The 23,680-nt window shown below is 44.9% G+C and overlaps 1 protein-coding gene across 1 annotated transcript in view; it reads right to left on the bottom strand.

Moving 5' to 3' along the window:
* The window catches only part of LOC142760391 (uncharacterized), a 150,255-nt gene extending 127,061 nt beyond the window's left edge, over positions 1–23,194 (bottom strand). The window contains exons 1-6 of the mRNA XM_075863576.1: positions 23,092–23,194; positions 18,003–18,078; positions 7,806–7,920; positions 6,032–6,141; positions 5,376–5,513; positions 3,412–3,570 (exon numbers count right to left, since the gene is read on the bottom strand). Coding sequence (XP_075719691.1) covers positions 3,412–3,570; positions 5,376–5,513; positions 6,032–6,141; positions 7,806–7,920; positions 18,003–18,078; positions 23,092–23,194 — 701 coding nt within the window. The remainder of the gene's footprint in view (positions 1–3,411; positions 3,571–5,375; positions 5,514–6,031; positions 6,142–7,805; positions 7,921–18,002; positions 18,079–23,091) is intronic.
* Between the last annotated feature and the right edge of the window lie 486 nt (positions 23,195–23,680).

Below are 23,680 nucleotides of genomic sequence, written 5' to 3'. Positions count from 1 at the left end.
AAGGGAGGAGCTATTACCTCAGAGCCTAGCTACAGGGAGATAGCAGGGACAAACTAAATAAAGCAAAGCAACTGCAATAGGAGCATATAACATAACATGACAGTGAATAGAAACCTAAGTCGAGGGACATGACAGTGTGGATTGCCATAGATACCCTGCGGTATGACTTATGCATTGGCTGCAATAAGACCTCCACGTGGGCAATACTGCAGATCTATCCTAACCCCCTGAACACTGATATTATAGCAAATGTGCAGTGTTTGGTATCTATCTGCAAGTGACAAAGCAGCGACAAAGTTCTATGCCTTATACATGGAGAATCCCTTCGATCACGGCTGACTGCCAAAAGTTATTTTAAAGGCGTTTTCCCACGAGGGATATTTTGGACATATATACAGGTTATGTCATAACTGTCAGATAGTTGCGGGTCCCAGAGGTAGGACCCACATCTATCTCTAGAATGGGGCCCCCTAAACCCATTCTAACTTTGTGCTCTGGCTGATTTCGGACCACGAAGGTGAAAACCGCGTAGCTTAGTTCCATAAGTCCCATACAACTGAATGGTAGTTACGAAAAAGCATAGCTGAGCTGTTTCCGTAACTCCCGACCATGTAATCAGGAAGTGGCCGGGAGTCGCCAGAGCACAGATTGGTAGAACGGGGCTTAAGGGGCCCCGTTCTAGAGAAAGGTGCGGGTTCCAGAGGTGGGACCCACATCCATCTTAAATTTATGACCTATCCTGTGGATAGGTCAAATGTCCCTCGTGGGGAAAACCCCTTTAAGTCCAGATTCACTCGAAGTAGCACAAACTCTGACTTAAAAATCTGCTGTTTTTCACATCAGAGTTGTACCCGTTTTTTACAGATCCCCATAGACTTGAGTCTATCGAGGGATCCGTGAAAACTGAAGAATAGGACACGTTCTATTTATCAATGGACCCTTCACAGGGTCCGTTGAAACAACGACCGTGTAAATGGCCCCATTGAAATACACGAATCCGTGTGACGGCCGTATTCTCCATTCGTGTGAATAAGCTCTAAAGGGGTTTACCCACAACGGACATTTATCACCAATCCAGTCAATGTCTACAGTGCCGATGGAAACCGCTGAGGGCTGAACTGGGCCGTTTCCATTGGGTCCATAGACATTGAATGGAGCAGCAGCGCACCTGGGTGACCGCTGCTCCATTCAAACCCTCCTCCCTATGATCGTCCAGTGATTAGGAATGACTGTCGGGACCCCTGTTCTACTGATCGGTGGGGGGTCCAAGTGGTGTTCACACAATTATCACCTATCGTGTGGATAAGGGATGAATCTGCTTAGTGGGAAAACCGGTTTAATAAGGCATGAACCCTTTCATTGCCAAGGACGTATGTAATATGTTATGACTTTAAACGACTGCGGAATATAAGGTATAGCACTTAGATGGTTTCATATTAAAGCCCAGAATCTTAGCTTTCAAAACGGCACCACAATCTAGGGACAATATTGGCGGTGCTACGCTCGTTGGAAATCAGGTAGCGGGATAAAAGTTTTACTTCGCAGTTTTGTGTACGGGAGGGGGAATCTGCAAGTGAGGGCCGGAAGAAAGATCACAGCCCGTTACTGTCATCTCCTCCCGGTCCAGCATGAATGCTTTGTATGTAGTGTTTTCTATATTTTACTAGACTTTAACGTAACATCTGGCCGCTGTGTTTTTGACCCAAAAGAAAAGCAGTAGAAAAATGGGAAAAACGCAAACCGCTGTGGGTCTGATGGACTCATTAACACCTTATTCACACGAAGGTGTCAGTTTTGCGTGCTTAAAAAAACAGAGCGTTTTTCTTGCGTTGCAGTTCTGTGTGACATCCGTGTACGCATTTTTTTTACGCACGTACGTCATCCATATGTCACACGTTTCGTACGTCAGCAAAATAAACAGAAGGCGGTGGCTTTTTCTCATCATTTCTTCAACAACTGTTGCGTGAATCACGCACAGCACATGTATGACGTCCGTGTGCTGTCCATTTTTTTCACGCACCCATTGACTTCAATGGATGCGTGATGCGCAAAAAACACACAACAGGACATGCAGTGAGTTTCACGCAGAAGACACATGAAAAACACTGAATGGCCCCATTGAATTGCATAGGTTCGTGACATTCATTGTGTTAACGCGCGTAACACGGACGTGAAATACACTTGTGTGAATAAGGCCTAAGGCTAGGAACACGTAGCATAAACACTGCAGATTTTCCGCAACAGATTTCATTACAGTAGCAGAGTAGGAGCGATTTAAAATCTCATCCGTACATCGAGGGGGAAAAAAATAAAATTAAAAAAAAACTAGTCCAGAAGAAGAAAAAAAAAAATTTGATGCCGCAGCACGCCAATTTATGCTGTGGAATCGCTGATCTGTTGAAGGGTTTCTCGATAGAATTCATTTGAGTGGTAAAACCTGCAACAAAGTCCTATGTACTGCGACTTATCCCGTGGAAACGCTGCGATTCAGCCACAAAAATCGCAAATGAAAACAAAATAAATTTGTATTTAATTTGAATCTAATAAATAAAGCTCATACTTACCCCCCTGCAGTAGTACTAGCAAGGCGATCCTCTTCTGAGCGCAGCCATTCATCCTGGCATGACGTTCCATCCCATGTGACTGCTGCAACAGTCACATGGACTATAGCATCACAGGAGGCTGGGCTATGCTCAGAAGATAGAGAGAGAGTTAAGTCGCCATGACTATGGGTGTGTACGTTTATTCATTTTTTTTTTTACTGCTGCAGGATTTCCGCAGCTAACATGGGGCCTGAAAAACCGCAACACAATTTGGCGTGGCTTTTCGGATGGAATTCCTAGCGGCAACCAGGGTGTATACGCTGTGTAGTTTTACGCACTGACACCGCTATATGCAGGTCCTAGAGGTGGGACGCGCACCTATCTCTATAGGACCCAGTCCTATCTTCTGCCGTTGGGCTCCAGCCACTGATGAGGTGGTCAGGTTTTTCCTAGAAACAGCCAAGCACATTTTGCTGCGCTGTTTCCTAAACTCTTGTAGGAGTGAGTGGAAATTAAGTGAATAGGTGCGGGTCCCAGAGCTGGGGGTATGCAATAAATAAGTATATACCAAGTCTCCACCTGGATGTGGCCACCTTGTCACGTGAAACGGCGGTTAGGAGGAACCACTTTCTCCCGACATGTGAAGGTCCTACCTCTGGGACACTGCCAAAGTTAGAGCTTTACTTTAAATGTAATATTAATTAAATTGCATGTACACATCTTCAGGGTGAGGTCTTGTATTAAAAATTCCCTTTAGTATGTAACACCGCCTATTCATGGGCAGTTGATGTCACACACACACACACACACACACACACACACACACACACACACACACACACGTAATAAAACTGCAGTTCTGGATTACCTGTGTGTAGTGTTACATTTCTGAACGATCCTCTTGCCATCAGCGAGCCAGATCTTGACGTTGGTCAGAGGCTCCCCAGCCTTCAGCTCAACACTCGGGAGACTTTGTTCACCTCCATCCTCCAAACCATTTGCTTTGGTAATGACTTTTGGGGTTGCACTGAGAGAAGAAAAGTAAAGACCTCAGAATAGATTCACTTTCTTTCCAGACTTCTCTATGATATCACTTTATGCACCGATAAGACAATTAAATATTGATTGACCCGCTGATCTAATACAGTGACACGACTGCGCCAATTACAGTAGTGTCAGGAGTTATAACAGGTTAATAGGGCTTCCCTAGTCCATGTTTGCCTAGATGTACATAACATAGGATAAAGTCAACCCTACAGTAAAGTAATACGTTTTTAAAGGATTTTAAAAAAAATAAAAAAATGACCAGAAAATTAAAAACCACAAAATTCTGAACAAACTTCCAAATACAAAACATTATGGCCGGAGATAAATTGTGGTCATGTGACCGTGCAAGAAACCATGGATGCGGTTAAATCATTAGAAGTACATCTGCCCATGTCCTAAACACACATATGACCTCCTTAAAGAGGCTCTGTCACCACATTATAAGTGGCCTATCTTGTACATGATGGGATCGGCGCTGTAATGTAGATTACAGCAGTGTTTTTTATTTAGAAAAACGATTATTTTTGACGGAGTTATGACTCATTTTAGATTTATGCTAATGAGTTTCTTAATGGACAACTGGGAGTGTTTTACTTTTTGACCAAGTGGGCGTTGTGGAGAGAAGTGTATGACGCTGACCAATCAGTGACCAATCAGCGTCATACACTTCTCTCCATTCATTTACACTGCAGATAGCGATATATCTATATCTCTATGTGCAGCCACAAACACACTATAACGTTACTGCAGTGTCCTGACAATGAATATTCATTACCTCCAGCCAGGACATCATGTCTATTCAGAATCCTGTCACTTCTGTAGCGTCTGATATTTACGATGTAACCTGTCATTTAAAACGAGATTACGCTTGCCTTGCTGTAAATATCAGAGACGCTACAGAAGTGTCAGGATTGTGACTAGACATGACGTCCTGGCTGGAGGTAATGTATATTCATTGTCAGGACACTGCAGTAACGTTATAGTGTGTGTGTGTGTGTGTGTGTGTGTGTGTCTGCACATAGCGATATAGCTATGTGCTGTGTAAATGAATGGGGAGAAGTGTATGACGCGGATTGGTCACTGATTGGTCAGCGTCATAGACTTCTCTCCATAATGCCCACTAGGTCAAAAAGTAAAACACGCCCAGTTGTCCATTAAGCAACTCATTAGAATAAAGCTAAAAGCGTTCATAACGGCGTCAAAAATGATCGTTTTTCTAAAAAAAACACTGCTGTAATCTACATTACAGCGCCGATCACATCATGTACATGATAGGCCACTTATAATGTGGTGACAGAGCCTCTTTAAAGAGGTTGTTCCAAGATCATATGTTCTATCCTAGCCACAGAATAGGTGATAACACGCTGATCGGCGAAGGTCCGACCGTGGCACCTCCACCGATCATGAGAATGGAGGTCCCATTTCTTCGAATGAATGGAGCGGCAGGTCGAGCATGCGCCCAGCTCCTCCATTCTCTATGGCACTTCAGGAAATAGTCGAGCACTGTACTCCATCACTGACAGTCCCAGTTAGTGGATGGAGCAGCAGTGCATATGCTCAAACTGCAGCTTCATTGATTCGGAGGAACGGGACCCCCAATCTCATGAGTGGTCGGTCCCCCACCGAGCGGCAGGTTATCACCTATGTAGTGGTTAGAGGATAATATTTACGCTTGTGACAAGCCCTTTAATGTCTAACCACCATGGATGATAAAGTCACAGCAGTCATGTGCACTATGAACGATCCCCATAGACAGAAGTACACAGGGCCTTGTACAATCCTCACCTTCCCAGGCGGTGACCCTCTCCGGAGAACGGGTCCACATGCTTCTTTCTTATAAAGTAATGTTCACTTTTTCTGTCTTCAACATTAACTGACAATTCTTTCTTTGCGAAGGTCTTGTGCAACTCTGGTGGGAGCTCCCTGATAAAAGAAGAATATAAGACATCAATTCACCTTGTGTGACGCCAAGGTAACAAACCAAAGACATAAAATGTGTATAGCATATTACATAATCCATGGAGCCCAATGTAACGATATATGTACAGCAGTGTATGGACGATGTGATCTCATGTCACCACAAATCAATAACCCACTGTTCAAGATCTCTCCTGCCTTCTCTTCTTACTGCGGAGTTTCTCCGAAAATGTTCCAAAACTCATACTAGAACTTTGTTTTCTAATAATTTTCCTGATTGGTTATTTTTGCTCAGTCTTCTGCTTCTGGCCTGAAGAAATCAAACCTAATACTGCAGTTGTGTGCTGGAAACAAGTGCCAGATTATCAAACTATCCTTTATCGGATGCCGGATCAAGAAAGTCACTGTATATGGATTAGGCTTTATTTACATACGCCTGGAGGAGCCGGTTAGGCGTTACGCGGCACGACTGGACACCACTATGCAAGGTCTGATCTCTGAGCACTGTATTAGGCTGCACTTACCCTTTCCTCATGGAGTCCATAAATTGACGATTTGCAGCATCTGTATAGTCCCTGAGCTGGCCGTCATTGATTGTAAACCCATTCTTCCACATCTTGATGATAACCTCTGCCTGAAAAGAGAAAAACCACCAAGTTAAGTAAACAAATACCCCAGTAGGCCATGTTCACACTTTCAGGATTCTGTCGAGATTTAGGCATGGATTCGGAGTCTAAACACTGACCGAAACCACGAACATTCTGCCAGCAATACATGTGAATGGGGTATATTATATATTTTACAATCTACAAAAGGCTCGTCATTGACACGGATTAGCTATATTGATTTACAATAGGGCTATAATTTATGTGCGGACCTAATGGGCAATCCACAGTAATACGTTTTGAAGACGTGTATTTTTAAAGAAATAGTCACCATTCTAGGTAGTGCTCTGTGCAAGAAAAAGCGAGAAAAATCCCAGTATACATTACAGCTAATAAGCGGCAGACATATCCCCACAATGACCTAGAGATGCACGATGCATAGAAACTTCGATACTGTTTTGATACTCTGCATCCCCAAACTGTTCGATACCATTATTTCATATATTTCGATACTTGGCTGTGCGGCCGCACAGCTCAGTATAGTAACACATGAATGTATGAGAGCGGGGCTGCGGATGTGTGATACAGTCATTGCCCCGCTCCTGAGTCCTGATAACAAGTGCGCGGGGTCAGGATGATGCGATGCGGCCGGCGCTGCACTAATGAGCGGCGGCACTGGAGAAAGAACATGGTGGGCGCACCGCAAAACACCCCATGTTCTGTCCTCAGTGCCTGAACCGCCACTCATTAGTGCAGCGCCGGCCACATCACCTCATGCTGACCGCGCACGCACTTCCTGTCAGGAGCGGGGCAATGGCTGTATTACACAGCCGCAGTCCCGCTGGCGGAGATCAGAGAAACCTCTAATCTCCTCCGTTATTGCCGTGAATGCTGCGATCACAGCATTCAGGGGAAAATGAGAAGGGGGGATGCCCCTTGGATCGCGTCACAGGGAATTCCTGTGACGCGATTGAGGGATATACCATATATGGGGAGACAGCCCAGGGTCCATTGAAGGACCCCTGGGCTGTCCTACCATATTTCCTGTTAGGACATACCTAAGTACGCCCTAACAACTGCCTGTGTACTATCAGTATCAGCTAATGTACTGTAATATAGATATATACCGGTACATTACTATCAGTATATAGATATATGCCAGTACATTAAAGTTTAAAAAATAAAGTAAAAACAAAGTAATGTTAAATAAAAATATTTTAATGTTTATTGTAAAAAATGTGTGTATAAGTCTCAATACATAAAATACACATATTCAGTATTGGCGCGGCCGTAATAACCTGCACAACAATTTTTTCATCATTTATGATGTGTACGCTGTAAAAAAATAAAATAAAAACGGCTTTCTATCACTTATTGTGGGGCTCGAGGTGCGATGATGAATTTACCCTCCATGTGCCTCAGATTAATAGTAATTAACCCCATCATGTACCTTACATATTAACCCATTATGACTGAGACACATGATAGGGTTAATTACTATTAATGGGAGGCACGTGGAGGTTAAATTCATCATCACACCTCGCGCCTCACATCAGAAAATGGATTTTTTTTAAATATTTTTATTATTGTTGACAAAGTATCGAATTGGTATTGAAATCGCAATACTAAACAAGGTATCGGTATCGAAGTCCAAATTCTAGTATCGTGACATCCCTACAATGACATAACATACCTCATCTTCCGGTGAAGCGTTAATGACGCCTGCGTCTCCTGCTTCTTCAAACAAGCTGTTCACAAAGGAGTCGCACCGTTTCCTCTCGTTGCTCCTCCCCCTCATCCTGAAAACTCTGGAACAATACAAATAACCGTGATTTAGACGGGTAGCACAATAAACGCAGCATGTTCGCAGTTGTCAACCATCAGAGCAGAATAAAACGTGCGCCCTAATCCGGGCTGTGGTGGTCACCAAGGAATGACAATTCTTATTTAAAAATGAACATTTTTTATGGATGCCAAAAACACGGCAGCTGTAGAAAATAGAACCGCTGTCCTCCTCGTTTCCGATCGGCTTTCCTCGTAGTGGTGTACGTGCTCAATAGAAAGTCTATGAGTCCATAAACCGCTCGCTCAGCTTTCCGAGGACAGACGATCAGAAACGAAGCGGCACATCATTCACCCAAGCGTTTCTGCTGCTTTGTTTTAGCGATCGGTCTCCGTGCTCAAACCCCCACCAATCAAATCTTCTGACATGTCAACATTTTTTTTTTAAAGTCTAGTTACCCTTTCAAAATATTGCACTACAATTGTACATTTCTCAGCTACAAATCTCAACTACCTGTCACTGCCACCAAGCGGCAATCTTAACCCAGCTCCTTCTCAGGTCATGAGTCATCTCTAGAGCCGGTGATAAGTAGCTGTATCCAATAACCCCACCACTGATCTCCACTACTTATGCACACAATTGAAAACAATATTTTTTGTATCAGTGTGATCCGTGCAACTTTGTAATTCCATTTTATTAAAAAAAATATTTAACTTTTTTGAGATACAGCTGCTTTGTATCCTGTATACAGAGCAGCTGTATCTATCGCTGAAACCTATATCAGTCAGCTCAGCGGGACTGACTGATTCTGTGACAGCGGGTCCTGTGCGTGTCCGACACACAGGATCCACCTGTTATTGATCACATCTAATTATGAACGTGGATGTGATCGATTAGAGCTCGATGCTGCGTGTATCCCGCTGACGCTGTACCAGTCAGTGCCGCGGGTCTTGAACCAGTCAGTGCCGCTGACCTGACAGATTGATGTCTCCGTGCACTATACAGCTGCTCTGTATATAGAATACAAAGCAGCTGTATCTCAAAGTAAAAATAATTGGAAATAAAACATAATTACAAAGTTGCACCAATCACACCAATACACAATTTTATTAAAAAAAATAAAAAAATAAAATAAAAATATATATATATATATATATATATATATATGCAGGTACTGGGAAAGTTAGAGCTTCCCGATGGCTGTGTAAACGACATGACAATTATATACATGTGACAGACGGCAAGAAAATGCGGAATTACAGGACATGAGTCACTAAGATTACATGAGGATCCAGTGACATCTATATATACAAAGACTGGAGAACCGGGCATATGGCATGTACACGGTCCTAGATAACGCTGCCTGAATGTACCCATAATTATACAGATTGCCAGCCTGGTATATAAACTGCAGGTAATATTCATGGCAGCGGGCCTGGCAGTTGTACAGAATGAGATACAATATGCTCCAGGTCAGTCCTGCCTGTGGGCACATTCCCCCTTTCTATGCTTCACCTTTGATTAAAGGGGTTCTCCGGGACTTCATTGATGGTATATTGTGGATTGGCAGCGACCCCAGAGGTCAGATCCCGACTGATCAAACATTAAAGGCCTATGCAGAGGATAAGCCATCAATGTTACAGTCCCAGAGAAAGACAATTTTTTTTTTTTTTAAATAAATGTACATTCCAAACAGCAGACACAACTCTACATGACTTGGATCCCGCGGACTGACAGGATCAGCAAACAATATCTGGTCTATGAGGAGAGAGTCCAACTGTCCCCCACTACCACCTTTTGGGGAAACAGGCTGAATTTCAAAACGACATTGTTTTTTCGGAGATAAGCGGCATCAGACGTGTTTGGAAGTCACTAAAGTTGCGCCATGCATAGAAACAAGCTATATATCCAGTGAGACAGCCCCTATGGATACGACGTCAGGACCGAAGATTATTCTCCCATAGGATCGCCTAAAAACGACCAGCGCCCTCCCTGCAGTAGTCATGGAGGTTGCCGGAACTTTCACACTACTGCACCTCGCCAGTGACAATATAAGACAGCGCTGACACAAGTAACTAAAAGTCAGAAGCGTATGTGAATGGCGATTAAGTAACCTCGCATCACGTATTATATCTTCATGACTTATTTGCAGTCAATTTATTCCTTCCGCCATCGTCACATTCCCAATGTCTGTCTGATCAATGATATAGCTTAACCTGTCAAACATCTGCTGCGTCTAAACCCCATGTACCATCCTTCACAGTCCCCATAACAACGTATGGAGACCTCCCGGCTCTTCCTCCACATCTGCCGTTGGTTTTCAACATGCCCTATCCTTTTGTTCTCAGGGTGGATAAGCGGCATCAGAGGTGTCCGGCAGTGGAACATTCCCCTCTCTGCACTCAGAATACATGCACGCTTGGCGAACACAGAATGCATGTGTATGGTGGGGGGGCGGAGGAATTGATTTTGGTCACACAAAAATTTGGCTGACAGCTATGTAATGTGTATGACCAATATAAGACCACGTTCAGGGTATGTTCACACGATGAGAGGCATTTACGTGTGAAAAGACTGTTAACAGCTGCCTCGTTTCACACGTAAATGCTCCTCCTCGCATTTTGCGAGCCGTCTGAGACGCTCGTAAATCTTGAGCTGTGCTTCATTGAGTTCAATGAAGAACAGCTCAAATTACGTGGCAAAGAAGTGCCCTGCACTTCTTTGCCGAGGCAGTCCATTTACACGTCGTCGTTTGACAGCTGTCATGTACAGGTCGTCTGCACAATACGTCGGCAAACCCATTCAAATAAATGGGCAGATGTTTGCCGACATATTGTAGCCCTATTTTCAGGCGTAAAAGGAGGCATAATACGCCTCGTTTACGCCTGAAAATAGGTTGTGTGAACCCAGCCTCACACTGCACAGATATGTATATGGATATTTTTGTTTGTTTTTTTTTGTTTGGAAAACCAATGGTAGAAATCCACAACTCGGATTTCTACCAGGAAGCAGATCCGCACGCAGATTACCCCATTGTAATCCATGGAGCTATTCCATCTTCAGCACAGACCCTGTGGCAATAGATTTTAAAATCTGCAGCATTATTCCTTCATTATTCAGTGTGAATATTTTCCTGTGAGTGTGAATAGAACACGGAATTTAGGCTACATTCACACCTGCGTCAGTGTGTTCCGTAGTTCTGCTTCACAAGAGGAACAACAAGGAAATAACGGAAGCAACGGTTCCGTTGCACAAGGGACACCGCCGGCGGCCACCAGAACCCATTTACCTTAACAGGTTCCTTCGGTTTTCCATTGGGGTACCCGTGATTATAAAAAGCGTAGAATGCGCTATTGTTTCCGGTAATCTTGGCCGGATCTGCGACGGAGGCCCCTGAGAACCCAAAGCAGATGTGAACGAGGCCTAACATACATTTCTGATAAACGTCAGAATACGGGAGTGGAATCCATGCCTCAAATCCTAAACGCGTGAGCACGGCCTAAAGCTTCCTCCCGTGTCCCAGTCCACCTGTAAAGGATCTGCCAGGCACTACGTCTGGGTATACTCCCAGGATTAATCAGTCGACACCTGAGGCCAGACCTCTGAGACTGACACCTGCTCCCACCAATCAGGGTGGCAGGCTCAGGAGTGGGAGAGCCTATCGCGGCCTGGTCAGTCAGAGTTAGCTCCGCCCCCTGTCCATTTATACCTGCCTTTTTCTCTTCCTCCTTGCTTGTTATTCTTCTTGGATTCCTGGCCCCACTGCTGCCTTGCTCCAGCCTGCTTCTGCCTTGCTTCAGTTCCGTTATCCTGCGTTGCTCTGCCCCTGGCTTGCTTCTGCTCCGTGCTCCCGTTTGTATACTCCACTACTTCCTGATCCTGACTGGCTCATTCACCGCTCCGTTTCCTCGCGGCGTTCCGTGGGCTACTGTATTCCCTTGCGTGTTCCCTGTTTGTACTCCCTTGCACTTAGACAGCGTAGGGACTGCCGCCAAGTTGTACCCCGTCGCCTAGGGCGGGTCGTTGCAAGTAGGCAGGGACAGGGCGGTGGGTAGATTAGGGCTCACTTGTTCCCTTCACCTCCTTCCTGCCATTACATAATAACAAGCCCTTACCTAGTCTACCATTTCTTCTACGCTGACGCTATCATGGACCCCCTTGAGACCCTGACCCAGCAGATGCAGGGCCTCTCCCTACAGGTCCAAGCCCTGGCTCAGAGGGTCAATCAGTCTGACGCTGCCTTTGTAGTACCCCTCACCTCACCTTTAGAACCCAACCTCAAGTTACCTGACCGGTTCTCAGGGGACCGTAAGACTTTTCTCTCCTTCCGGGAGAGTTGCAGACTTTATTTCCGCCTAAGACCTCACTCCTCAGGCTCCGAGAACCAGCGGGTGGGTATCATTATATCCCGACTCCAGGAAGGGCCCCAAGAGTGGGCCTTCTCCTTGGCTCCTGACGCCCCTGAACTTTCCTCCGTTGATCGGTTTTTCTCTGCCCTCGGTCTCATTTACGACGAGACTGACAGGACTGCCTTAGCCGAGAGTCAGCTGGTGACCTTACGTCAGGGTAGGAGACCTGTTGAGGAATACTGTTCTGATTTTAGAAAGTGGTGCGTAGCTTCTCGGTGGAATGACCCGGCCCTAAAGTGCCAGTTTAGGTTAGGATTATCTGACGCCCTGAAGGATCTGCTGGTTAGCTACCCCTCTTCTGACTCCCTAGACCAGGTTATGGCCCTAGCAGTACGACTTGACCGACGTCTCAGGGAACGTCAGCTTGAACGTTTCAATGGTTTCCCCTCTGACTGCCCTGCGATTCCCCCCGAGGTCCCGTCTCCTCGCTCTTCCACGGAGGACTCGGAGGTACCTATGCAACTCGGGGCCTCCATGTCCCCTCGACAACGTAGAGAGTTTCGCAGGAAGAATGGTCTCTGCTTCTATTGTGGGGACGACAAGCATCTACTGAACACCTGTCCCAGACGCAAGAATAAGCAGCCGGAAAACTTCCGCGCCTAAGTGATCATCGGGGAGGTCACTTGGGCGCACAGGTATTTCCCGTTAATACTAAACGCAATAAGATTTTGCTTCCCTTTCAGGTCTCGTTTGCTGGCCGGTCTGCCACTGGCAGTGCCTTCGTGGATTCGGGCTCATCTGCTAATATCATGTCTGTTCTTAAGATAAAAAGGGGGGATAAAAAAGAGAAAAAAACGGCGCTCCTCTAAGGTGATATCGTTCTGGTATTTGTAAGATATTAAGTAACTTAATGAATGGAGCTCACCTTGGTGAGTTGTGCAATGTCGCCAGCACAACTTAACTTTGTAGCTTGTACACGCTTGATCACACTGTGCTTGCCTCTGGAGCCATAACCGCATGGGGTGAATTCGTGTCAGGAACTCCTCTCCTTGCGGTTTTGAAGTAATACAGATTAGGAAGAAAAAGCTGCTCCTCTGAACGGGCGCTCAGGTGTGGATTGTACTGATATCTTCACAAAATCGTCAGGGTGTATTTTCAACGATTTTATTATTAAAAAAAGAACAATATAAAATTCGATTGCTGCAACGCGTTTCAACCACGCACTGTGGTCTTCATCAGGCATATAAATTTGGTTACAATACATCATCTTATATACTTGTATCATATGCTTCACTTCCAGGTTAAACTGGCAAGGTGAAGGTTCATCATGGGTGTTTCAGCACAGGTGTGTGTATGTTTTTTCCTCGGACTGATTTTCTCTTAATTGCTATTTCTCCTCTTTTCTACCTTTTAACCAACTATTTTCTGCCAAATGGTAGATATTCTTAGCTTTAGTATAAAAGAAGATTGATTTTTTGTATATATATATATATATATATATATACAAAAAATCAATCTTATCTGTATTAATATCATGTCTGTGGAATTTGCTATGTCTCTAAAAATGCCTTTTATTGATTTACCTTATCCTATCCCGGTAGTGGGTATCGACTCCACTCCTCTTGCTAATGGTTATTTTACTCAGCATACTCCTGTTTTTGAACTCCGTGTTGGCTCCATGCATTTGGAGCAGTGCTCTGTACTGGTGATGCAGGGATTATCGTCCGATCTGGTATTAGGTCTTCCCTGGTTGCAGCTGCATAATCCCACGTTTGATTGGAATACTGGGGATCTCACCAAATGGGGTAGTGATTGCCTGATGTCATGTCTTTCAGTTAACTCTATTTCTCCCCGGGAGGAGGTAAACACGCTTCATGAGTTTGTTCAGGACTTCGCTGATGTGTTTTCTAAGGAGGCCTCCGAGGTGTTGCCCCCTCATAGAGATTACGATTGCGCCATCGATTTGGTGCCTGGTGCCAAGCTTCCTAAGGGGAGGATATTTAATCTTTCATGTCCTGAACGTAAAGCTATGAGGGAGTATATCCAAGAATGCCTGGCCAAGGGTTTCATTCGCCCCTCGACTTCTCCTGTAGGTGCTGGCTTCTTCTTCGTGGGGAAGAAGGATGGTGGTCTTAGGCCGTGCATTGATTATCGGAACTTGAATAAGGTCACAGTAAGGAACCAGTATCCCCTTCCTTTGATTCCGGATCTTTTTAATCAGGTTCAGGGGGCCCAATGGTTCTCTAAGTTCGATCTACGGGGGGCATATAACCTTATCCGCATCAAAGAGGGGGATGAGTGGAAAACTGCGTTCAACACGCCCGAAGGTCATTTCGAATACCTAGTCATGCCCTTTGGGTTGTGTAATGCCCCTGCCGTCTTCCAGAATTTTATTAATGAAATTCTGAGAGATTACCTGGGTAATTTTCTTGTAGTGTACCTTGATGACATACTGGTGTTTTCCAAGGACTGGTCCTCGCACGTGGAGCATGTCAGGAAGGTCCTCCAGGTCCTTCGGGAAAATAATCTGTTTGCGAAGACCGAAAAATGTGTGTTTGGGGTACAGGAGATACCATTTTTAGGTCAAATCCTCACTCCTCATGAATTCCGCATGGACCCTGCCAAGGTTCAGGCTGTGGCGGAATGGGTCCAACCTGCCTCCCTGAAGGCGCTACAGTGTTTTTTGGGGTTCGCTAACTATTACAGGAGATTTATTGCCAACATCTCGGTCGTCGCTAAGCCTCTTACGGACCTCACTCGCAAGGGTGCTGATGTCCTCCATTGGCCCCCTGAGGCCGTCCAGGCTTTTGAGACCCTCAAGAAGTGCTTTATCTCGGCCCCCGTGCTGGTTCAGCCCAACCAAAGGGAGCCATTTATTGCGGAGGTTGACGCGTCCGAGGTGGGAGTGGGGGCCGTCTTGTCCCAGGGTACCAGCTCCCTCACCCATCTCCGCCCCTGTGCTTACTTCTCTAGGAAGTTTTCGCCCACGGAGTGTAACTATGATATTGGCAACCGCGAACTTTTAGCCATTAAATGGGCTTTTGAAGAGTGGCGTCACTTCTTGGAGGGGGCCAGACACCAGGTAACGGTCCTTACTGACCACAAGAATCTGGTTTTCCTAGAATCTGCCCGGAGGCTTAATCCTAGACAAGCTCGTTGGGCACTATTCTTTACCAGATTTAATTTCTTGGTTACCTATAGGGCTGGGTCCAAAAATATTAAGGCTGATGCACTGTCACGTAGTTTCATGGCTAATCCTCCTTCTGAGAAGGATCCTGCTTGTATTTTACCCCCTGGTATAATTGTTTCTGCCACTGATTCTGACTTAGCCTCTGACATCGCGGCTGATCAAGGTTCAGCTCCCGGGAACCTCCCTGGGGACAAACTGTTTGTCCCCCTGCAATACCGGCTAAGGGTACTCAGGGAAAACCATGACTCCGCTCTATCTGGTCATCCTGGCATCTTGGGTACCAAACTCCTCATTACCAGAAACTATTGGTGGCCTGGGTTGCCTAAAGACGTTAGGGCCTATGTCGCCGCTTGTGAGGTCTGTGCTAGGTCCAAGACCACTAGGTCCCGACCTGCGGGCTTACTACGTTCCTTGCCCATTCCCCAGAGACCTTGGACCCATATCTCCATGGATTTTATCACCGATTTGCCTCCATCTCAGGGCAAGTCGGTGGTGTGGGTGGTAGTAGACCGCTTCAGCAAGATGTGCCACTTTGTGCCCCTTAAGAAACTACCTAACGCCAAGATGTTAGCTTCTTTGTTTGTGAAACACATTCTGCGTCTCCATGGGGCCCCAGTCAATATCGTTTCGGACAGAGGGGTACAATTTGTTTCCTTATTTTGGAGAGCTTTTTGTAAAAAGTTGGAGATTGATCTATCCTTCTCCTCCGCCTTCCATCCCGAAACTAATGGCCAAACGGAAAGGACTAACCAATCCCTGGAACAATATTTAAGGTGTTTCATTTCTGACTGTCAATTTGATTGGGTCTCATTCCTTCCCCTCGCCGAATTTTCCCTGAATAACCGGGTCAGTAACTCGTCAGGGGTCTCCCCGTTTTTCTGTAATTTCGGGTTTAATCCTAGGTTCTCCTCCGTTTCCCCTGGTTGTTCCAATAATCCCGAGGTAGAGGACGTTCATCGGGAACTGTGCACAGTCTGGGCCCAGGTTCAGAAGAACCTAGAGGCGTCCCAGAGCGTACAAAAGATTCAGGCTGATTGTAGACGTTCTGCTAACCCCCGGTTTGTCGTCGGCGATCTGGTGTGGTTGTCGTTGAGGAACTTGCGCCTTAAGGTCCCATCCAGGAAGTTTGCTCCCCGATTTATTGGACCTTATAAGGTCATTGAAGTCCTCAACCCTGTATCCTTCCGTCTGGAGCTGCCCCCATCCTTTCGCATACACGACGTCTTCCATGCCTCCCTCCTGAAACGCTGCTCCCCGTCCTGGTCCCCCTCGAGGAAACCTCCTGTTCCCGTTCTCACCCCTAAGGGGGTGGAATTCGAGGTGGCCAAGATTGTGGACAGTAGGATGATCCAGGGCTCCCTCCAGTACCTGGTCCATTGGAGAGGATACGGGCCGGAGGAGAGGACTTGGGTACCTGCTCGAGATGTTCACGCTGGGGTATTGATCAGGAGGTTCCACCTTCTCTTCCCCACTAAACCGGGTCCTCTTAGTAAGGGTCCGGTGGCCCCTCATAAAAGGGGGAGTACTGTAAAGGATCTGCCAGGCACTACGTCTGGGTATACTCCCAGGATTAATCAGTCGACACCTGAGGCCAGACCTCTGAGACTGACACCTGCTCCCACCAATCAGGGTGGCAGGCTCAGGAGTGGGAGAGCCTATCGCGGCCTGGTCAGTCAGAGTTAGCTCCGCCCCCTGTCCATTTATACCTGCCTTTTTCTCTTCCTCCTTGCTTGTTATTCTTCTTGGATTCCTGGCCCCACTGCTGCCTTGCTCCAGCCTGCTTCTGCCGTGCTTCTGCCTTGCTTCAGTTCCGTTATCCTGCGTTGCTCTGCCCCTGGCTTGCTTCTGCTCCGTGCTCCCGTTTGTATACTCCACTACTTCCTGATCCTGACTGGCTCATTCACCGCTCCGTTTCCTCGCGGCGTTCCGTGGGCTACTGTATTCCCTTGCGTGTTCCCTGTTTGTACTCCCTTGCACTTAGACAGCGTAGGGACCGCCGCCAAGTTATACCCCGTCGCCTAGGGCGGGTCGTTGCAAGTAGGCAGGGACAGGGCGGTGGGTAGATTAGGGCTCACTTGTTCCCTTCACCTCCTTCCTGCCATTACACCACCTCTAACTTCACTCAGAGGACACAGGCGGAGTTATAAAGCTTCATATGATATATGATATACCAGTTTAGAGACCTATATTCAGCAGAAGATTATCTACAGAGGATTACGTATAAAAATAATTCCCAACGCATATCGCAACGACAACACGTTCACTCAGGGTTGGGAACAGCTATTAACTGAAAGCTCTTTACGTATGCTACATTACCTGCTTGATTTCAAAAAAAGAGACTTCGGCAAGATAAGTGCACGGTTAGAAAAATAAATCAGTGATATACAAACATTCATTACCGAGCCAGACTTTGCGGATTGCGAAATTAGATTACAAAAAAACATAGAACATTTACAAAAAGAAATCAAAGAAAGAAAACACCGCAAGTATATAAAGGGACCGTAGAGATTTCGATACCGGCCAGGCATACACCTACCGTATTCGCAATCCTCCTCTCCAGAATCGTACCTATAGACCTGAAGATATCTCTGAATCAGACGTCTCTGGTACTGACGAACCCAAACCACCTTCTGCTGACAATAGACTAGGAGCCAAACGTAAAATTAAAATGAATAAATATAACCCCTCTAAGAGAACATACACCGTTACCAACAAAACCAATACAACATGCTCTGGTTACAGTGGACAACAAACGATCACCTCCATGCCCTTCTCAGTGTCTTCCTTCACACGTTGTGTTTGTGAATCTGTTTTGATTGCTAGCAAATAGAAGATAGCAAAAACTCACACAATTTTAAAAAAAAATTGTAAATTTTTTTTTTTTTTTTTTCCCTTGCAGATTCGTTCCAGCTGAGCAGCTGACGAGGGGGAAGGGGTTAACTGGACACAGGTGGTATAAATTAGTCAGCAGACCTCATTTTAAGCTTGCTCTTTCTGAGCTTGGTGGTTTAAGTGGCTTGTGAACTAAGTGGAGTTCTAAAACCGGAGTTGAAAAGAGGAGTTGAAGCCCCAGTAAGTACTCTTCTTTTCTTTTACTTTGACAATTGTTCGCTGTTTTGGTGTAACTTGGATAATGGATAGCAAGATTGGAGGTTTTCTTCAGTGCACAGTTTGTCATATGTATACACGACTGGAGCCGGAGTTCCAGGGTGAATATCTCTGTGGCAGATGTGAGCATGTTGTTCACCTGGAAGCTCGCATTAGAGATCTGGAGGAGCAAAATGCAACACTGAGGAAGATAGACAATTTTGAGCGGAGCTTGCTGCTCACAGAGCATGCAGTTAGTGGGTTAGAACTGGAGGGTGAAGACATGGGTGAGCAGGATCAGGTAAGTAGCTGGGTTAATGTAGTTAGGGGCAGTAGAAAGGGGTCAAAGACAAGGAAGGCCGATCCGGTTTCTGGCATTCCAAGCAAAATTGCCAGGTTGGGTGATGATGCGAGGGTGTCAGTCTCAGAAAAGGCAGCCCTAGTGGATACTGATCTCCCTAACAGCCGGGAGAACAGCCCAGCTAGTAGTCGGCGGGATGGTAATGCAGGTAAGCCAAGACAATTGATAGTTGTAGGGGATTCTATAATCAGGAAGACGGATAGAATAATTTGTCGCCAAGACCGCCTCAACCGAATGGTTTGCTGTCTCCCTGGTGCCAGGGTTCGGCATGTGGTGGAACGGGTGGACAAATTGCTGGGAGGGGCTGGTGATGATCCAGCTGTTGTGGTCCATGTCGGTACCAATGACAGAATAAATGGTAGGTGGAGGAGCCTTAAGAATAATTTTAAAGAACTAGGCTACAAGCTGAAGGGAAGGATCTCTAAAGTAGTATTCTCAGGAATACTGCCTGTGCCATGTGCATCACAGGAAAGACAGCGGGAGCTCAGGGAGTTAAATGCATGGCTTAAGTCTTGGTGTAGAGGAGAAGGATTTGGGTTCCTAGAGCACTGGGCTGACTTTTCATTGGGGTACAAACTGTATTCTGCAGATGATTTGCACCTAAATGGAAGGGGATCCGCTGTGCTGGGGGAGAGAATTCTAGCTGGGGTGGCGGAGTGTTTAAACTAGGGCTGAGGAGGGAGGCCTATGTAGGAAATAAAGGGGTAGTTAGGTTAGAGAGGGGTCAGACTATATTGGTGGGGGGAGAAACAGACGGTGGGGAGAGGACTAGGCAACAAGATAAGGAGATCCTTTCGTTACAAAACAGCAGTGAAAATAAAAAGGCCCAAATGTCAAATCACATTTCTGATAGTGAAATTGAAACATTTAAAGGCAAGTTAAAGTGTATGTTCACAAATGCCAGAAGTCTAGCAAGCAAAATGGGGGAGCTGGAGGCCTTAATACTGGAAGAAGATATAGATATAGTTGGTGTTGCTGAAACATGGCTGGACTCTTCACATGACTGGGCTGTAAATCTACAGGGTTTTACACTGTTTCGGAAAGACAGGGCAAATAGGAAAGGTGGTGGTGTATGTCTGTATGTGAGAAGCGATATGAAGGTGAGTGTAAATGAGACATTAGAGGGTGAAGATTGTGAGGAGGTTGAAACCTTGTGGGTGGAATTACAAAGGGAAGTAAACACTGAAAAAATTACTTTTGGTGTAATCTATAGACCCCCCAATATAACTGAAGAGATAGAAGGTCAAATATATAAACAGATGGAGCGGGCTGCACAGGCGGGTACTGTAGTGATAAAGGGAGATTTTAATTTCCGGGATATTAATTGGTGTCATGGTTCGGCTTCAACTGCAAAGGGGAGACATTTCCTCAACCTGTTGCAGGAAAATTTTATGGGCCAGTTTGTGGAAGACCCGACTAGAGGTGAAGCTCTGTTGGATCTGGTCATTTCTAATAATGCAGAGCTTGTTGGGAATGTCAATGTTCGTGAAAACCTCGGTAACAGTGATCATAATATAGTTATATTTTACCTATACTGTAAAAAACAAACGCAGGCTGGGAGGGCAAAAACATTTAATTTTAAGAGAGCCAATTTCCCCAGGATGAGGGCGGCAATTCAGGATATAGACTGGGAAGAACTAATGTCAAATAATGGGACAAATGATAAATGGGAGATTTTCAAATCTACCTTGTGTAATTATAGTGCAAAATGTATTCCTACAGGTAACAAGTATAAACGACTAAAATTAAACCCCACATGGCTTACACCTTCTGTGAAAGGGGCAATACATGACAAAAAAAGGGCATTTAAAAAATACAAATCTGAGGGTACATCTGCAGCCTTTGTAAAATATAAAGAGCTTAATAAAATCTGTAAAAATGTAATAAAATCAGCAAAAATACAAAATGAAAGGCAGGTGGCCAAGGATAGTAAAACAAATCCTAAAAAATTCTTCAAGCATATAAATGCAAAAAAGCCAAGGTCTGAACATGTAGGACCCCTAGATAATGGTAATGGGGAGTTGGTCACAGGGGATCAAGAGAAGGCAGAGTTACTAAATGGGTTCTTTTGCTCTGTATATACAACAGAAGGAGCAGCTGATGTAGCCGGTGCCAGTGCTGTTAATATATCAGTTGATATACTGAATTGGATGAATGTAGATATGGTCTAAGCTAAATTAAATAAAATAAATGTACACAAGGCCCCGGGACCAGATGGGTTACACCCTAGAGTTCTTAAAGAGCTTAGTTCAGTTATTTCTGTCCCCCTCTTCATAATATTTAGAGAGTCTCTCATGAGTGGTATAGTGCCAAGGGACTGGCGCAGGGCAGATGTGGTGCCTATTTTCAAAAAGGGCACTAGGTCTTCGCCGGGTAATTATAGACCAGTAAGCTTAACATCAATTGTGGGGAAAATGTTTGAGGGGCTATTGAGGGACTATATACAGAATTATGTGACATTAAATAGTATTATAAGTGACAGCCAGCATGGTTTTACAAAGGACAGAAGCTGTCAAACCAACCTGATTTGTTTTTATGAAGAGGTAAGCAGAAGCCTAGACAGAGGGGCCGCTGTGGATATAGTGTTTTTGGACTTTGCAAAGGCATTTGACACTGTCCCTCATAGACATCTAATGGGTAAATTAAGGACTATAGGTTTAGAAAGTATAGTTTGTAATTGGATTGAGAATTGGCTCAAGGACCGTATCCAGAGAGTTGTGGTCAATGATTCCTACTCTGAATGGTCCCCAGTTATAAGTGGTGTACCCCAGGGTTCAGTGCTGGGACCACTATTATTCAACTTATTTATTAATGATATAGAGGATGGGATTAATAGCACTATTTCTATTTTTGCAGATGACACCAAGCTATGCAATATAGTTCAGACTATGGAAGATGTTTGTGAATTGCAGGCAGATTTAAACAAACTAAGTGTTTGGGCGTCCACTTGGCAAATGAAGTTTAATGTAGATAAATGTAAAGTTATGCATCTGGGTACGAAAAACCTGCAAGCATCATATGTCCTAGGGGGAGCTACACTGGGGGAGTCAATTGTTGAGAAGGATCTGGGTGTACTTGTAAATCATAAACTAAATTTCAGCATGCAGTGTCAATCAGCTGCTTCAAAGGCCAGCAAAATATTGTCGTGTATCAAAAGAGGCATGGACTCGCGGGACAGGGAGGTAATATTACCACTTTACAAAGCATTAGTGAGGCCTCATCTAGAATATGCAGTCCAGTTCTGGGCTCCAGTTCATAGAAAGGATGCCCTGGAGTTGGAAAAAATACAAAGAAGAGCAACGAAGCTAATAAGGGGCATGGAGAATCTAAGTTATGAGGAAAGATTAAAAGAACTAAACCTATTTAGCCTTGAGAAAAGACGACTAAGGGGGGACATGATTAACTTATATAAATATATGAATGGCGCATACAAAAAATATGGTGAAATCCTGTTCCATGTAAAACCCCCTCAAAAAACAAGGGGGCACTCCCTCCGTCTGGAGAAAAAAAGGTTCAACCTGCAGAGGCGACAAGCCTTCTTTACTGTGAGAACTGTGAATCTATGGAATAGCCTACCGCAGGCGCTGGTCACAGCAGGGACAGTAGATGGCTTTAAAAAAGGCTTAGATAATTTCCTAGAACAAAAAAATATTAACTGCTATGTGTAGAAATTTTTTACTTCCCCTTTCCTATCCCACTTCCCCTTTCCCATCCCTTGGTTGAACTTGATGGACATGTGTCTTTTTTCAACCGTACAAACTATGTAACTATGTAACTATGTAACTATGTAACTATGTAACGTTCTTCATCCTCATCCAAGACGACAAATATGCCATCAACACTAAATATACCAACAACTCCATCCCAGATGGGGATCAATGCAGATGTCACAGGGAAAAACACTACTACTACAGCGAATACAGGCTCTTTCCTAACAGGCCCTCCAAATGCGTTTCCTTTTTTAGGAATACACCAAACACCCTGGAACCAGACAAAATAACCAAAGTAGGTAATCAAACCTCTGACAATATGCAAATTTGCAATCTGTCGTCCGTCCAGCTGAGCTCACATCAGAAAACACTCCTATGCAAGGGTCTATCCTATACCCCCACTTTTGCATTTGATGAGTTCACCTGGACCAAAGACATCCATCTCTTTGCAAGAAAATTAGCTCTACACAAATACTTCAAGATCAATACCAACACTCACCAGCTTGACCACACCGAACTTTAGAGGATCTAGCAAATGAAAATGAATATAGAGTTAACACAGCCACAGGCCCCTTCTCATCACTACGACCTAAATCACACATGACTCCCTCCTTCACGCAGTTTGCACATATCGATATTTTCGTCAAACTGGTTAGTGCGGAACTCAAAAAACTTAAAACACAAAAGTATGGAATTAGGAACACTTGAGTCCAATGGAACAGATCGCCTTAGAAGCACTCTGCAAAAATAACGAGATCGTACTGAAATCATCTGACAAAGGTGGCAATATTGTCATCCTAAACAGAGATGACTACACGTCCATGGTTTGTAGGTTACTGGATGACACAACAACCTATACCATTCTAGAGAAGAACCCCACGGAGTCCTTTCTTTTAGAACTTGACCTCCTTCTCAACGAGGCCAAATCTAAAGAACTAATCACTCAGGATGAATATAAATTTATGTTTAATGCCAAACCTACCTTATCCACCTTCTATGCAGTACCCAAGATCCATAAGAACACCAGGCCCGTCCCCGGTAGACCCATTGTATCGGGCAATTACAATCTCACTCAAGGAATAAGCATA

This window comes from Rhinoderma darwinii, chromosome 4, assembly GCF_050947455.1.
Source record: "Rhinoderma darwinii isolate aRhiDar2 chromosome 4, aRhiDar2.hap1, whole genome shotgun sequence".
NCBI lineage: Eukaryota > Metazoa > Chordata > Amphibia > Anura > Rhinodermatidae > Rhinoderma > Rhinoderma darwinii.
Note: the sequence above shows the minus strand (reverse complement) of the source record. Positions and strands in the feature narration are given on the sequence as shown.